General features: G+C 43.8%; 2 protein-coding genes across 3 annotated transcripts; both read right to left on the reverse strand.

Moving 5' to 3' along the window:
- Positions 1-315: 315 nt before the first annotated feature.
- mRpL37 (mitochondrial ribosomal protein L37) lies at positions 316-17224 on the reverse strand. 2 transcript variants are annotated; one of them, XM_084606398.1, is made up of 8 exons: positions 17102-17224; positions 16423-16664; positions 15804-15919; positions 10929-11166; positions 9594-9712; positions 8331-8516; positions 3494-3642; positions 316-641 (listed from the first exon to the last, which is right to left on the reverse strand). In XM_084606398.1, the coding sequence occupies exons 2-8, from the start codon at positions 16602-16604 to the stop codon at positions 369-371; spliced, it is 1263 nt and encodes a 420-aa protein (XP_084462524.1). In that variant the 5' UTR covers positions 16605-16664; positions 17102-17224; the 3' UTR covers positions 316-368. The 2 variants fall into 2 exon arrangements, with proteins under 2 accessions (XP_084462524.1, XP_084462525.1); XM_084606399.1 differs by lacking the exon at positions 17102-17224 and adding an exon at positions 16805-16952.
- Positions 3660-8324, reverse strand: LOC146185455 (uncharacterized). The gene has a single exon (XM_084606397.1). It carries the CDS (start codon positions 7387-7389, stop codon positions 5440-5442), a length of 1950 nt encoding a protein of 649 aa, XP_084462523.1. The 5' UTR covers positions 7390-8324; the 3' UTR covers positions 3660-5439.
- Positions 17225-17289: the final 65 nt, after the last annotated feature.

Consider the following 17289-nt stretch of genomic DNA (forward strand, 5'->3'; position numbering starts at 1 on the left):
TTGTGCCTTTCTGCTTCTATAATCTTTTGTGTTTTGAGAACTTTTTTCACCAACAATCAACACGTTTTACTGTTTGCACCGCGCAGCTAGCAGAAAAACACAGACTTAAAAAAAGTATGTAAACACAAACAAACATGAGCTAAGTATTCTAAATCTAAACATCGAAAAGTAAACGGCCTAAATATAGTAAGCAACAATTCAATATACCTGACATCATCTGTAGATGGACGGTGATCTGTCACCAGCATTCAGTGTGGGACTACTTGCTCAAACTGAAACTGGTAGCGTACACGCTTCTTAGGCGTACACGCTGAATCCATGTGGTGCTATACTTTATTAGGTGCCCTAGCATGATGTGGACTTTCATACTATGACTCAGTGGAGGGAAGCTGACTAAACCCGTTGGTGTAGAATGCCAGGAAGCGCTGGAAGACAGCAGGATTGTGCCCCGTCATGCCTGTGCTGTAGCTGCACTCTTCGAAGAGCTTGTGTGGTTCCTCTTCCACCCAGACCTGGTTCTTGATGCCTTCATCATTGGAGAGGTCGAGTGTGTTCAGCTGGTATGCCAAGAAGCCAAAAGTTTCAGCATCACTGTACGTGCACTGCAGTGCCAGAGGCTCCGGGAGGGTCAGCGTGTCCGCCTGTGAGAAAAGTGCCATTTTGCTGTCAGAAGATGGCCCCACACTTGGAATGTGTCCGAGCTAAGCGCCGTGCCTTCGTTCTTGCCAAAAGAAAGGGATATGATGATAGCTGAGTAGATAAATATCTATGTGCAAATGAAGATGATAATAAATATTAAAAAAGAAGATTTTCCAAATTGTGCAGACCACTCTACTGTACAAAACACGTGACAAAATGAGCCTGATCAAAACACAATGCAGGGTTTGAATGCGTCTGCGATCCTTGCACTGGTAAGTTCACATGTCACAGACTGGCTATCCTGTGCAGCCACGCTGTAAAAATATTTAGGTGATGACACTAACCTCTCGACGCGGAGCAGAGTGCGCATAGATTGTGTTCGCCTTCTATAGTACAATGCGCACCGACCACAGCTTTCGATGCTGTTTTCATGCTGTGTTCATCAGGTTTTTATGCTGCAGAGTGCATCAGAAAATGTGAACGTGAGGCCTTGTGTTTCCATGTTCTGGCGTGCGTGAACAGTTTGCTACAACTAGCTATCTGTTTTGAGACCAGCCGCAGTGATCGTTGTGCAAGCACGTGTTGGCGCCGGCCAATGACGCAGATGGTCGTCGGTGCCTTTGTGTTTGGTGGCTGTGATGTGTTATATGCTGTTGCTGTCGCACACTTTAGAAGTCCAGCTGGCTATTAGAGACCTTTAGCAGAGTGGGTTTACATTTCACTCCGCTCCCAGTCCTCAGCGGAACGTCACGGTAGACAAGACTTCTAGCGGCGTGTATCTACTGTCTGCTATACGTCCGCGCAAGCGAGGCGTCGCACTACACCACTTAGTATTCATAATCGGACCTACTAGAAAAAAAATAATGCGTAAGACTCAGTTTCCACATTTGTATATATGAATAATGTTCTCCAATATTTAGTATGCACTGTTTGATAATAACTGTGCACTTATGTTAGCAATGATGATTTTCTGTATGTAAAAAAAGTGCCAGTGTGAGTCAAGCCAAGAATCTACCTGACCTCGCTCGCAAGCCTTTTCTCGGAGCTGCTACGCGTCGTCGAAACTTTTGTCGAGGATTTCGAGTCTGAATAGAGTCCGTGCCTTCAGCGGAGGTGGCTGCAGAAGTTACACAAGTCGCGCTGGCGGCTGCCATATTTGTGTATGTTTGGCCTAAAGCTGGTCGTGGTTCGTCTCCAGCTTGGCAAACGCGAGACCAAAAGGCTTTACAGGGCCTGCTCGTCGTGCCGCTCTAGGCTCCGTATGACTCACGCAGGAGCGGGAACGAGGAGACGTTCCGCTTGTGCGCTTCCGTCTGAGCGTATCGCGCATGTGCAGTAGTGCTCCTGGTAGCTCGCTGAGCGGAGCGGGCGCGAAAGCCAGCTCAGCTATAAAGGCGGTGATATACTCCGAAGTAGCGCGCGCGCGTGCACGCAGACACAACACAGCCACATACTCATCTGATGGCGTCAATACTGAGAGTTCAATACTGAGTTCAATACTGAGAGGCCAATGGTGAAGATTCATGGGCTTTTTAATGCAGACACATCAAAAGAAATGCAATGAGGACAAAAGAAAATGCAGGAAACCGAAGCAGAAATACCTGCAGCTAGACAGGACACACACGCGGGCTTCATCTACACTTCCACAGAGATGTCATTGGAGCTCCGAAGTAAAAATCAACTGCATTAGCATTTAGTCGTCTTCAGCTACAATCTTGTGTCTAGCGTTTGGAGTGCAATATCTGCATTCCATTTATTGAGAACAGCGCAAACACACATTAAAATTAAACGCATTCTCTCATCCAACTCAGGTTCACTCCAGGTTAAGTAGAGATTTTGCGACCGACATTAAATAGAAGGATGTACAGACAAAAATGATGAAAGCTACGCAAATGTGAATGTGTATTAGAGACACTTACACGCCGACAGATATGCAACTGTGCTTATGGCCTTGTACTCTTACTGCATAAATAGTCTTTCCCTTGATCCAATTTTCAATTTCGGTGCAGAAGTATAAATTACAGTCCTGTGTATATAATAGCGAGCATAAAATGAGAGCTGGGTTTAAGATCATGTTATTATTCACCATAAATCCACTTATGTCTGCTAAAGGGCAGAAGCCACTCCCACCAATCTCCAAATGGTCTCCAACTGACCCTGTTCTGTGCCATTTGTAGTCCCTGCAAACTGATACATTTATATTCTCTTGGAATCAATTTTGTTATCCCAAGGAAGAAATGGTTACCAGTCCACTACATGCCTTGCCAATGTCCTGAATCGTACTATAATATGAAAGAGATGCCTGGATCCAACTCAAATTCGGCTGGAGCTCATTTTTCAGACGCGGCTTCTCCGCTGACTGAAGTATGAAGCAGAAAAAGCAGCTGACTTTCAGACTAACATCATTTTAACACACAGACACAAATGTGCTGTCTCCTGCAAGAGCCACCCAAAGGCCAAAAGCCGACATGCAAGACGACACTGCACTAAGTACCCAAGTTCGTATCAGTGAACGAACTGCTTTATGAAAGACACATTACTCACGGCCATTCATTAATATAGGAGTACCAAAAGGAAGACACTGATGCAAGCCAATTCACATAACTGCTGTTCAGGTCAAACTGCTCAATATAACAACTTTTTTACCCGTCATTCACAGTAATTAGCAACTGACTAACAGGAACCATTGACGACTGACGGTAGCAAGTGTCAATTATGTATGTATTCTTTTAAACAATGGGGACTTTACGCTGGAGAAAAATATACATGCACAACAATCTACCTGCCTAGTGTGAGTGTTGCGCGCGGCCTTGCACTGCTGTGGCCACTGGTGAAAGGAGAAAGGATCACTTACCCCATATAACTGCCTGGCCCTGGAGGCTGCAAAAGTGAAGCAGGCCAGGATAGCCCGGGCCAGTTTCTCCTTGGGAAACCAGAAGTAGTAGTGCGGGTGCGTCACATTAAGTGTGTGGGGGTGCTGGTTCAGTGCCACCTTCGGTACAGCTGCAAGTTTGATAGAACAGCTGCGAACTCGGGCGGCCCAGCAGTCGGCAGTGCAGACAGACAAGAGAACCACAGAATCACACCTCGCTCATTCCAGTCTAGAAAGGCAAGAAGAATGGGGACTATATCTAAGTGAAGCTTCTCTGAGCTGAATACATATACCAGGCATTAATACAGTTGAACCCTTCTGTCTCTTTTGAGCTGGGCTCCATGTTTTCAGTATTTTCTGGTGTTCCCAGTGACCGAGTGTTTCACAAAAGAAGGCTTCTATAGAAGGCTCTTGCACAAGTAGCTATTTAATTTCATCTGCTTGACACATGGCGTTTCAGTGAGCTTTTCCACTGCACTGCCACTTACATGTGTTGGCAGTTAGCCCTAAGCAACTTGTGAAAATTGAAAATAGATCTTCCAGGAACCCTCTGTCCTGAGGACTGATAAGGGGGAGGGCAAAGGAACACTGCAACCCCAGCCATGTTCAGGAAGTGTGTTAGCTCCAAAGAAAGCAGGCCGTTTGTGTTGTTGGTCCTCTTCTACAACAAGGCACAATGTAAATATGTGACCTCTTAGGCATTGAAAAAAAAGCACATTTCTTCAGCCTGGTGCAGGCACCCCCCTTTTCTCGCACGTTTTGGGTCTCTCCTCTTTTTCCTACTTGTGTGTAAATTGTGAGCTCGCACTGGATTGAGGATTAGTACAGACCGGTCGTGCAGTCGTTAGGGGATGCACTGAGACACACACATCTAAGAAGGTGGATCGTTGCCGAGGCGAAAAAGAAGCAATAAATTTGCCCTGCAGGGTTTGTTTTGAACTTTTCCAGTGCCAAACATAGAAAAGATATGCGTCTACAAGTGCCTTCAGCGATGGCGCGCTCCCACTCTCGCTCTGGAGCAGCTTCAACCATCGATCGTGTCGTCATTCCTCTTGCCTCACTGGTTGTCCCACGAGACCCCCTTAAACCTTAAGAGATGCAGCTTCACGGTATAAATGTGTAAAGTTCTGCCTAAAACAATTTTGCAGAGCAAACTCTTTAACGCAGATCAAGCCCTCGATCATTCCAGATAAAAGGTATGGTATGACACGTGAGCTTTTAGCTTCCCAAAGCAATACATAGGTTTCTTTCTTGTGCAGCGATACTGCAAAGCACTCGTATGTCTTTTGCATTTCTCCACCACTGAAGGGGAGATGCTCCTCGAAGATACTTTTTTCTTAATGTTCAACCTATGATTATGAAACTTAATCATTGATAAGGATTTTAATGCAGATTCCAAATATGGTCTTAGTTTTTATGTAGCATGCATAGTTTTTGTGTAATAGAGTCTTCAAAAGTAAAATATAGGGCTTTTTGTGCACACTTTTTTGAGGATTAAATTTATGTTTAGAGTAGCTTGCAATAGCTCATTTTGCATCTTAGGTTTAGTAGTATGAGCAAAACTACTTGAAATTTGATTACAATATCCTGTATTTGCAAAAAAATTCACTAACATCAAAAGTGTACATTCTGGGTGCTGCTAGTCAACATTTTGAATTTTTGCCAAAAAATGTAGAAGAGATATTGACAATCCAGATAGATATGCCCATTCTGCATACTTTGAAGAAGCTGTGTGCAAAATTTTATCCAAATCTGAGAATTCTACGCACTTGAAAGTTTGTGCACAAAATGTAAAAAATGCTGAAAATTAGAATTGGAGAAAAACGCATCTGAAAGTTTGAAACATCTGCATTCTTGAAAAACATGACACAAGCACATGAAATTTATTCACAAAATACAAAAATAAGTCTCAGACACAGTCATGTTGATCAGAATTCTCCTGCCCCATACATTGGGCCCTCATGATCTTCGCGAACCGAGTCTGTCAGACGTGCCCTCTTTGCCATGTTACGGCGATGTGCTCGGGCTTCAGCTGTTTGGCGGACTGACATCATCTTCATTCTTCTCTGGTCACGAGAGGTTCCCAGCACAACAAGCTCTTCCGATTGTAGCACACCAAGCTCCTCGAGAACTTGCTGAAAGCTACTGTGTCCCCTGTTATACCATAACACAGCAATGGCAGTTGCTGTCTCCACAGCAGTTCTTGAAGCAAACCTAGTTTTTGGGCATAGCAGCCAGACCTTACTATTCAGGGACTCTGCTGCGTTTTGAGTCTTTCCCTGTAGGCACCGGGTAAGCAACTTTTCATCAGTCAGCCGTTTGTAGATGGGTAGCACTGCCAGCCCTTGCGCCTTGGTGAGAAGCGGAGTGTGGTCTGGTGTGGGCTCTCCTAGTCCTTTGGCTCGCTGGTGCTTGCACCAAGATTCCGCTCCTTCAGGGCAGTATTTATGGCTGTGAGCAGTATCTGTTGAGCAGGAGTGAAAGTATGACGCCCAATTGGCACGATACATTTTCTGGATGCTGCCCCTGTTGCTGGTAATAGCTATGCGGTAGTAGTTTTGTAACTTTTGGATTGCTCCATCCTTCAACTTCTCGCCACGTGGAAGAGGTGTTTTTAGTTTCCGGAGTGCAGTGCCGAGACGCTTGGCTACATGATTTGTGCAGTCTTCTTTCTCGACTGGGGTTCCACCATACACCTTTGCATCGGAAACAGCAGTAAAAGCTTTGCTGTCCCCATCACTGAGGAACTTGGTGAAGCGCAATGGTGTCTTCTGTGAGGATGTCCTCGTCCATATACGTATTGCTGCCTCTGTTTCCATTGCATGAGAGGAACACTCAGTGTTCCTCTCACAAACTGGGCCATGGTACGTCTGCCATATTTCATCCTCGCTTCCGAGGTCCTGGTGTCGACTGCACGCAAGGCAGAAGTTCGAGAGAACCTCAAAATCTAGGCACAAACCAGTGTCTACCGACACAGCTGTGCCAACGCCGTTATGGCTTTTGTGGCCCCGCTTTTGCCAGGTGCCGTCAAACATAACGGCAACATCGGTGTCGCCCACCTTCTCTTTTGTGAGGGCTCTAGCTGTCTCCAGATTTTCAGCCACAGCTTTCATGGCCGCAGCATGAACTTTCTTGCCGATAGCCACGAAGTTCTTGTGACGCAACGGCGTCGGAAAGCCGAGAATCGCACAAAAATGGGACAGCTGCTCGTGCCTGATGCCTATCGCGCACGCAGCCACGGCGACCTTGACGTTCACGGCGAAGCTGTCGCGGGAGCTCCCGCTCTGAAAGCTCCGGCTTCCACTGGCACCATTCGCGAGTCCACCAGGCACAGCACGGCTCGACGTGTATGTAGAAGAAAGTAGCGATGCAGGGCACTCGCTATTTTTGCAGTGAAGTTCAAGAAATGCCGAGAGGCCTTTGCGTTTTTCGGCCGGTTCACGCACCGCAAGGTTGCAAGTACGGCACGTTGGGCAAACAGCCCCGCTTACCAATAACGTAAGCGAGCTGATGTCGCATATCGCGGCACTCGTGGAATGACTGCTCACAGCTGTATCGCTTTCGAAGAGTCCAATCTTCATCTCCGAGGCACTCACAAAGTTCACTGCGGCGTCAATTTCGCCGAAGTGGCCGTTGCCCTGATTAGGGCTAGCTGGCGTCAGGCGAATGTCTTCCGCTGTCGCTTTCTGTCGCGGCTTGCGACGGCGTCCTCTGTACGCTTTTTTCGTGTGAGATTTCCGGGCTCGGAAATCGCGCTTCGTTGTCTTGTCGTTCATTTCGAACCAATTGAAAAAACAAACGCCGGAGGGATCGATGTAGAAGCAGCACAGAGCGAAAGCAGGGATAGCAAAAGAGAGGGCTTCACCGCAGTTGCGCATCGGTCTCGGCCAATGGCGGCTACGCTACAGCACCACGTGATTTAAAGGACCAGTAGAAACGCTTGAAACAGGCGCCGTAAACGTGTTTTTTTTATTATTTACAGCCCGAATACGAAACTGCAGGAGATGCTGTCGGAGAGAAGAAGGCTTACTCTTCCTCTCCAAGCAGACGGCAATGGCGGGCGCTCCCGCGTTCTCGAGAGGCAGACGCGCGAAAGTTGACGATGTGTGCGAAAAATTGCAGTTTCTCGAGTCACCTTGGCTCAATAAAATGGATTTTTTATTAACTTCGCGTTCGAATTTTGCCTTGATTTTTGGGGGGATTGTAGCTGAATGCCCAAAGATAATTTTGCAGTAAAAAACCGAAAATTTAAAAATGTCGTGAAAAACTCGCTTTTTTGATCCCTTCTGTGCTCAGTGTAGAGGCACGGCAACACATGAAACATGGCTGATGAAGAGCATGTCTGATCTAATCGCACAATCGTCTTGATAAGGTGTTTATAGCCTGTGCTGTCTGACGAGAAGGAATGGCTTTCCTCGTGCTCTGTCACTTGAAAGTAAGACTGCATATCAAAATTCAAACATAACTTGTACTTTACTACCGAAGGTTTTCTGCACCCAATGTCTGCAAAAAGAGGTCTGCTTAGTAAGAGAGGTAGAGCAGATCAACAAGCGTGTGAAAATTATCACTTTCTGAATGTCTGTTATAATGGTATGCGATTGGTGGATTCAACAAAAACATTCCACTGTGAAACGTTGCTTCAGTTACACTTGAAATTCTTTACTCCACAACTGCAGAAGGGAGAAGAGGGCGCAAATGTGCAGCATACTTTTCTGCCAAGGAGTTAAAAGTGCACTGGAAATAGGGTGCAGTAAAAATATGCTATCCATTAGTGCAACAGGTCACACTGACATACAGAGCTCTGAAATAATAAACTTACGATAAATGTCGTCCATCCAGTAGATGTTTTTTTTGTCCAGGTCAAGCGTGTACTTGGCAGGGTAGAGGTCAGGCATCACATGATCAGTGGTGGTCTGGACCTCCTGCGGGCTGCTGAAGGCTGGCAGAGGCGCCTTGCTCGTAGTCAAGGTGTCAATTTCACTATTAAACACCAACGTGTTCCCATCTGCCAGCCAAGGAAAGTTGTATGCGCCAGTTGTTCCCTCTTCCTCTTAACTAAACTCTCTCCATACAAAAGGAACTGAGTGTTGAACATTGCCAGCACTAACACATGGTACAAAATGTAGGGTGATTAATGAACCAGCTGAACATGCACCACACTACCTCCATGAAAGTGTGAAGTGTAAGTAAGCAAATTACTTTAAATCAATGAACACATTCAATAAATTTGATTTGTGTTGATAAGCCACAGTCAGGCTAATTACGGAATTGCTAGAAAATTTGTTTGGAGGCTATAGAATGCCGGTGGATCAGTCGAGAAACAAAGTATAAGATGACTTTTCAACAGCTCAAGCTACCTTCAAGCAGTGTCACGGACTAAGATGTTATGCAAAATCTTGCGAACCATACATGAGGCATCAGAAATTTTAATAATATTCACTAGCATGACTAAGGCATAACAAAGCTGCCAGAGGATTCCCTCTTCTTTTGCCTCTCTGAGATGGAGTGCAGAGTAATACATTTTAAGACATGAGCATAGACAAGAAAGCAAGCGTACACAAGTTCTACTTGTGTTTTTCACGGTAATAACTTTGCAAAATACTACTCTTTTATGGCTGTTATTCTGTGAAAATGCTGTTTAGTAAACTGTTTGTTTATTGTTATTTATATGCTCAAACTATATTTAAAACCATTTTAATCATTTCACATGCTCTAATTTGACATTCACACGGCCTTACTTTCCTCAATTTGAACTTTAGCATCCAAATGCTGACTCCAAAAGCTGAAAAAGTACTTGCACCATACCGTTTTAGTACATGCACTATAGAGTGACACTGGTGCAGACGGGAATGTCAAAGCAGATGCCACAGACGCTCCAGCCAGCGTTTCATGTTTGTTGTAAGGCGGCCATAGCCCAGTATATGACCGTACTTGCTTTGAAAGATATCCAAAAATAAGCCGGTTTTCATTACAAAGCACTAACGAAGTCGTTCACGCAGCAGTGAAGATGACCGAGTCCCCAAACAACAAAATCAACAAACAAAAGAGACAGAGAAAGAGCACAGCTTCACTGAGAACACACCTGCCTTTTGGAAGCAAGCATTGCTGATCACTTTGGAGAAGCGGGTTCGATCCATGACCTCTGGAAGCCCGGTCGTCAGCCTGTCGCACAGGTGATGATAGCTGGCAAGCACGTTAGAGCTGCAAGCCAAGAAAAGCAAGGGGCCGACTTTCATGAAAGCTTGAAGCTGGGGTTGTGGCTTAGAACCACCGTTTGTCGGCAATACCACTTCCAGTACTACATGCCAAGAGCAGCATGGATACGCTCTTTCCACCAATGGAGGGTACGAGGAAAGGTGCACTTTATGGCCAGTGCCATTTTTTTCTTCTTTTGGACGTCTTTCATAGGTTGAGCCGCTTTGGAACGTTAAACCCCATAAATTAAATTAATTTTTCTTTTATTTTTTGTTGATGTCAGGATTACAGTCCAGTGCATTGAGCTTTACAATGGGACACATTCTGATATTGTGAAATGAAATGAGAGTGAGTTTTCGCTTTCACTCCCACCTTCCTCCCTTCCCCTACCCCGTGGTTCAGATGTCCACAGAACAAGTGACAGATACAGCATCTTTCCTTTCCTGTGAACCAATTATATTATATAACTTAAAACGAAAACAGCGAAATGAGATTTCAATAGGGGCAACTGGATGCTAGAGCACTTTATTTTTATTTCAGTGGCACAGAGACCGCCACATAGAGCTGTTCATGAAACTTGCCACAGAGACCGCCACATAGAGCTGTTCATGAAACTTGCCTGTACTTCTTCCTCAGCAGATTTCTGTATTCTTGGGTTTGCATTGAAGCTTATCTTTCGCATTTGACTCTAATAGTATAAGCGAATAATGGAGTATTCACTGCAATACTCCAGCGGATACATGACAATGCCAAAAACTACAAGTAGCTGCACTGAGGCACTATGGCTGGCCCACAAGTGTAGGGAGAGAGAAAGGGATAGGGCAAGGTTTGTTTGTGGGGTTTAATGTTCCAGGAGAGGGTAAGGGTGCGATGAACATTTTTCTGAACCTGCTATATGAGCCACAAGTCAAGCAGCAGCCTTCTGCATGTGTTTGGCTCTGTCACCAATACAAAAGTTCAGGCAAAGCCATTTCACTTTCTGTGACAGTTGAGTGAATGCAGTACCACTGTTTTTGATTTGGTGATGAAGGCTACACACACACCACGGATGATCTTGGGGTTCAAAGAAGACTACATGGTTGCTTGGGTTTTCTATACAAGCATATGCAAATCCATGAGGACAAAGAAGGGCGAGATTAATTGCAGTCAAGCACATTCTCAGACTGCAGCTCAGTTTTTTCTGCAATGAAGGAATGACATAGGCGAAGTACAGCGAACTTACACCTTGCGCTGAACTGGCACGCCAAACTGTCGTGGAAACCGAATGTGGGGCTGGCTTAGGTCGAGCTTTTTGGGCAGCTTTATTTGTGTGCAGTCATAGAGATGCACCTGGGCAAGGGCCTCCCTGGCAGCTGCCTGGTGGCTCTCCCCCAGAGCATGCCGTGAAACATGTTCTGCGAGAGGTGCTGGAAGGCCCTCGTACCGGACTGTCTTGGTGAGCAAACACATGTGCTTGTCCCCTGTTGGCAAGGAAGAGGAGAAGTCGCAAAATGGTTCCTAATTCGGGAAGGCACTGTAAAGCTTGTGCAACAGACTTTCCCTGCGACACTTCTACATCTGCACTGCAGTGCTTGCCCGGGTCCGTATTTGAGCAGTGTCAACTAAATAAATGTCCATCTAAATGGGCACAGGTAAAATTGGGCACATTTGCTCGCTCAAAAAAAAAAAAGGCGAATGCTGTCACCACCTCCTCATATCACAATAGTTCCACAGACACAAATATACACAAATCAAAGCTCTCTCATCCTCTCCATCGGGAAACCAGCTTCCCCGTTCTCTACAAGCCATAAGGCTGACGTCGGAGTAGAAAACGACATCCATTGGTCCGTCTCGTTGACCGACAGGTGAAGGATGCGCGTACACCACTAATTGTGTCCACCGCTTTCTGTGCACCTTTCCCTCGCCACGGTCGGACTGAATGCAGCGGCGCGCGCTCCTGCGCCTATTTTTTTTTCCCCCTGCGTAAGCAGGGTACCACGCCCCACCTCCCATCAAACGCGGAGAAGGAAGGGGAATTTAGCTTGCGGAGGCCAGGCGACCGGGCAGGAGAGTGAAAAACCTTTGTGAGGAAACGGGAGGAGAGAAACATGACAGAATCGGGTGATTGCAGTGGCTGTAAATGTGTTATTAATTGCTCTTTTCCAAAACATTTTGCGGCCTTGCGTACTGGGGGCGAAGTCTGACAGTCACAGGGGAAGAAAATATCTTCGACCGGAGGGTGGACAGTGGGCCTTCAAATGCAGCATTCAAAGATAGTTGACTTGATAGTTGATATATATAAGCTGTATGATTTTTTTTTGAAGCTGCAGGGAAAAAATGTAATTATTACAGGCAACTTTAATCTTCCCACTATGAACTGGAATCAACTTATTTATGGACACTGCTTCTTGTAACACGGTTTCAGACATGATGCTGACTATGAGCCTCCAACAAGTTGTGAACGATTGTACCAGAGGAGGTAATATACTAGAATTAGTGACATATTTACAGAGGGAAGGGTACAGGTTGAACCAGGTATTCCTGACCACAAAATGATATCCTTCAGTTAGAACATGTCTTCCGGCGGAGCTGATAAATTTTTCAGTAATAAAATAGTTAGAGACTTCAGCCAAGCAGATGACGTTGCAATAATTGATTACCTTGATATGCACCTCCATATAACCAGTGATGATGTTGACATTTGTTGGCAAATGTTTTGCAAGGTCATTAAACTCTGTACTGAAACCTTTTTCCCTCTAAAGCAGCTCAGAAAGCGGCGAATAAATCCATGGATTACCAGAGATGTTATTCACGCTAAACGTAAAATCAAGAGAATTGGGAAAAGGCATAAAACAATGAAACCACAATTCGCAGAACTAAAACGAGATTTACTAGCTAAAGTGAAACTTGCTAGAGATGAATACTTTAATCACAGTCTTGCAGATTTTATTTCAAGTGACCTGCAGTAATTTTGGTTGCATTTAAGTGAAACTAAAACAAGAAATAGAAAAGATAAAAGTTAATGATGTAATTATATCCAATGCACATAGCACTGCGGAGCAGTTCAACATTTACTTTCAGAGTGTTTATTCACATCCTGAAGAGTTCGAACCTAGTGGCAGGAACAGAGCGTCGATCAACGACCTTGTAATTACCCAGGAGGGTATTTTAGGAATGCTTTTAAATATTGACATATATATATATATATATATATATATATATATATATATATATATATATATATATATATATATAAAAAAAACAACGCCGGGCCTGACAGTATTCTAAATGAATTTTTGAGGCGTTACGCTAAATACCATAGCTGAATTTCTTACAAAGTTTTTTACGATATCATTATTAACAGGAAGAATACACTCTGATTAGAGGAAAGCACAAGTTGTGCCAATTCACAAATAAGGAGACCGTTCACTAGTACCAAACTACCGTCCAGTATCAATCACAAGTACTTGTTCGAAACATTTAGAGCACATTGTTGCAAGATTTATTCATGACTTCATCAGTGATCACAACGAATTATCTGAGCATCAGCAAGACTTCAGGAGAGGGCTTTCTACTGTAACACGACTCGTGACTACAGTACATGAATTTGCACAAATATTAGATATGTCAGGACAAATCGATGTTGTGTTTTTAGACCGTAGCAAGGAGGCACCACATGGAAAGTTAGTACAAAAATTAGAGTGTGTAGGTCTCCCTTTTGACATTATTCAATGGATATGTGATTACATTAGAAACAGAAAACAATTTGTTGTGGTCAGAAATCGTTGTTCTAGTGTTCGCCATGTTATTTCTGGTGTTCTGCCGGGAAGTGTGCTAGGGCCACTTTTATTTTTAATTTATATCAATGATTTAGTAGATGTTATTCCAGAACATCTGTCCATAAAATTGTTCGTGGATGACTGCGTAATTTTTCGGGAAATATAGTCTCTAATAGATCATGATTCGTTGCAGAAATTTACCGAAGCAGTGACTTGTTGGTGCATTAAAGGGGGGATGGAACTGAACAGGAAAAAAACTGTACTGCTCTGCATTACCAGAAAAAAATATCCTATTGCATTCCCTTACATAATTTGCAGTAAATCTGTTTTAGAGGTTGATTAGTTCAAATATCTAGGCATTACTCTTACTAACAATCTTACATGGTCAGCACACATTTCTGATATCTGTTCAACGGCTGTAAGGAAGCTGTGGTACATTAGAAGAAAGCTTAAAGGTGCAGCGCTCCAGTAAATACTAAGATGATAGCCTACAATTCTCTTGTAAGATTCAGACTGGAATATGCAACTGTAGTGTGGGACCCTTATACCAAGAAAGATATCAGTCAATTAGAGCAAGTACAAAGAAAAACGATCCGATATATTTTAGGCAGTTATAAAAGGGCTGATTCAACAACTCAGTTAATGCAAAAAAATAGTATCTAAACATTAGAGATAAGGAGGAAAATCAGCCGTCTTGTGTTGCTTCACAACAGCCTCTCAGGTAAAATTAATATCTAGTTGCCTGACTGTGTGAAAGCACTTAACGCGACAAAAACTAGACATACTCATCACCATTCATTAGCTCCAATTTTCGTCAAAACAAACGCTTATAAGTCCAGGTTTTTCCCGTGAACAGTTGCAAACTGGAATTCCCTCCCCGTTGGTATATTCGAATCGGATGCTTTTATGGAAATTCTGGGAAGCCATTTTAAACAATTTTAGAGTGAACGGGATGCCTGTTTTTATTGTTCTGTTGTACATTGTTCTAGTGTGTTCGCTTGCTATATGTTTTTTTTTATGCAATGCTCCTCCTGCTTGTGCCAAAGTGATGGCCTGCAGTATGTCTAAATAAATAAATAAAACCTTGTATACATACTGATTACTGCAGGATGCTATGTGGCTCAGTGCGAGCCCATGTTCTTCGAACAGTCATAAAAGATAAATACCACGACAGGTGTTATCAAACCTTGCGCCAATTACCTAAAAAATATTCCAATCTTTTTGAGTAATCATTGAAATACACTATCTGGTTGGTTAGAATAATTTAATAGTAGGATATGTGAACCACTATTTGAAATTTTCTAACATCTGCACACCTCTCAAGTGCACAGTTGATGCAAGGTGAATGGTTTCGTCCACACTAAGACGTGGCATGATGTGGTGCCTCTATTGGCAAGCTCACTAAGCACAGTCTTTCCCCAGTGGCTGCAACCAGTGCCTTTCAGTGCACCTATTGCATCTTTTCAGCTGTCTTAGGAAAAATAGACTGCTTTGGAGCAGTTTAATCTGTGTAGGTTAAGCCTGAAGTGATGACCATCAAATTTCATCAGAATGTATGTGCTGATTTGCACAGGCTAGCTTCGAGGGATATTTTTCAGCACAAGAAATTAATTTCCACTGTTAACGCTGAAAGCATTTACTGCAAAACCACAGCATCACTTGCGTGCCTGATCTCTTATCATAGTGACATGAAACGAGGGCTGCATTGCCACCCATTCGCTTTACTGGCACATTTACACCTAGTTGTCAACTGCACCGTGACACTTTTACAGGCCTCATGGTGAGGTTGTGGGGTTGTGTAGCATGCTGTTTTGTACTGTGCAAAAGTGGAGTAGATGGTCATAGGAGAAATGGCTTTATGCAACTAGCGCTACTAAGAGTGAACTTTTGCTGACTGCTGGCAGTCTATTTCGAGGGGTAGAACAAGATATTTGATTTGAAAGATGCAAGTGGTTGTAACTAGCACTTGGAAATGCTGCAAAGTTTGGGCATGAGTTCAGGTGAGGAGGAGGTTCATATTTTCTTAATGGTTCAGAGGTTCAAATACTTAAAATAGTAAGAGGGCAGTGCAACTCCAATTGAATAGCAAATACTATTCGCAAGCTCCAGGTGTATCCACAAAGCCCTATGAATAGCATGAAGTGTTCGGTTAGAAATATAAACAACAGCAGAGAAGAAAATCCATTTTTTAGGTCAAGAACAGCCACATTTTTTTCTTTTTATTAAAATGGTATCCTTTCCTTGCTTTCCACACTACTGCACGGTGAATCCATTTGAAACTTTCACTAATATCCCTGAAACAGTTTCATTGGCTGTCCGACACTAAAGGTACCACTAACCTTCGAGTAGACGGCTCTTCGTATGTACAAGGTACGCCTCCTTGTCATGCCAGTTGGGATTCCTGCTATCATTACGACGTGCATCTGGGATGCCGTGGGGTTCAGGAAGCTCGAACCTGCATCAGTAAAAACACCAGGCACATAGAATATTCTGCAAGAACATTTAGTGCAGCCAGGTCACAACTGCAGTAGTTTTTAAGTGCAAGCCCATATTAGAAATTTAGACTTCTTGGTCTACACAAGCTTGAAGTTCTTGATCCGAAGTAAGTTCATCACGGGTATGAATAAGGCATGCATAATTAATAAACAGAAATAGCACCCAGACAAAAATACTAACTCGTCAAGCTAGTTTAAAACACAAGTTTCAGTTTGCTGTAGTGGGTTCTTAGCTGACTCCAGTTGGAATAAAACTAGGAATTGTGCCATTTTCCAGTCTAACTAGCTAGGATTTTCCCTTTTGAGTGTTGTAAGGTGAATAAAAGGCTGAGATTACAGACCACCCAAAGACATTGTCTCGAATGGTCGTTATAAAGAAGTGCACTGAGACAATGCAGCTGACCTCTGCTACTAAGGCCAAGCTGCTAGCAGGAGGTTACTAATAACTGTGTACTGTACTCACGGCTCTGGCACAAATTCATTGGCCGCGACGTCGAGCGCATCGTGTATTTCGACTCCTTTGTCCAAGAGAGCACTCGGCGTCGCATACTTTATCACCTTCCGCAGGGTTCTTCTGTCCTTCCAAAGCCTCTTGCGGAAGTAGATCTCATTTTGCAGCTTCATTAACAATGCTGTGAGCCTCATCTTGTGCGGGGAGGAACCGTTCCCTTCACTCACGGTCGGGCGGCTTGACTCACGCTCCCTCTGAAAAGCAAACCATGGTTGTGTATTGTTCGAAAACTTTCTCTCGGTGCTTAAATCCAATGGCAATTGCATAAATAAAATACTGCTCTGCACTGCGATTCACAGTACGAAATTTGGAAGAGAACGGAAACGTAAATTACAGATATCTGGGCACAAGTTAAACTGCGTTGCGATGGTCATGGACAACCCGCCTGATGCAAGGGAATGCAAAGAACAGTTCGGCACTATAACAATGTTAAGCACGACAAAGTGAGGTGACATAATATTTTTTTTTTAAATAACATTTAAGGTAGCTGACGGCACACCGTGCTTACAACATGGATCGCATCGAGACGACCACGGTCATGGACCCAAAGTGAAACAAGGCGAGAATACATCTTTACTGCTTGCGAAATTGGCCGGCACGTAAAATGTATTAACATTTTAGAACGATCTACCTTTATGCTTGATTATGATACGATGGCCACCCTCAAATCACTCATGGTTAAGCCGCTGAACTTATGGAGGCTGCCATAATGTCCACTGTTCGTTAGGATTGTTCCTCATCATTTTTAATAAATAATGCTGCAAAGTGCAAAGTGCAAACACAAATGTTTAAATACTGTTTTTTTGCTGTAAATAATAC

This window comes from Amblyomma maculatum, chromosome 6 (assembly GCF_055883805.1).
Source record: "Amblyomma maculatum isolate TAMU_Amacu chromosome 6, ASM5588380v1, whole genome shotgun sequence".
Classification (NCBI taxonomy): domain Eukaryota; kingdom Metazoa; phylum Arthropoda; class Arachnida; order Ixodida; family Ixodidae; genus Amblyomma; species Amblyomma maculatum.

What these genes read in the sequence shown, in the direction of transcription:
- LOC146185455 (XM_084606397.1), bottom strand. Translation starts at nt 7,389, where the DNA reads ATGCGCAACTGCGGTGAAGCCCTCTCTTTTGCTATCCCTGCTTTCGCT.
- mRpL37 (XM_084606398.1), bottom strand. Translation starts at nt 16,604, where the DNA reads ATGAGGCTCACAGCATTGTTAATGAAGCTGCAAAATGAGATCTACTTC. An exon ending in GTGCCAGTTCAGCGCAAGGT is followed by an intron (nt 9,713 to 10,928) that starts GTAAGTTCGCTG and finishes CTTGGCTTGCAG; the next exon opens with CTCTAACGTGCTTGCCAGCT. An exon ending in CTGGATGGACGACATTTATC is followed by an intron (nt 3,643 to 8,330) that starts GTAAGTTTATTA and finishes TCAAACTTGCAG; the next exon opens with CTGTACCGAAGGTGGCACTG.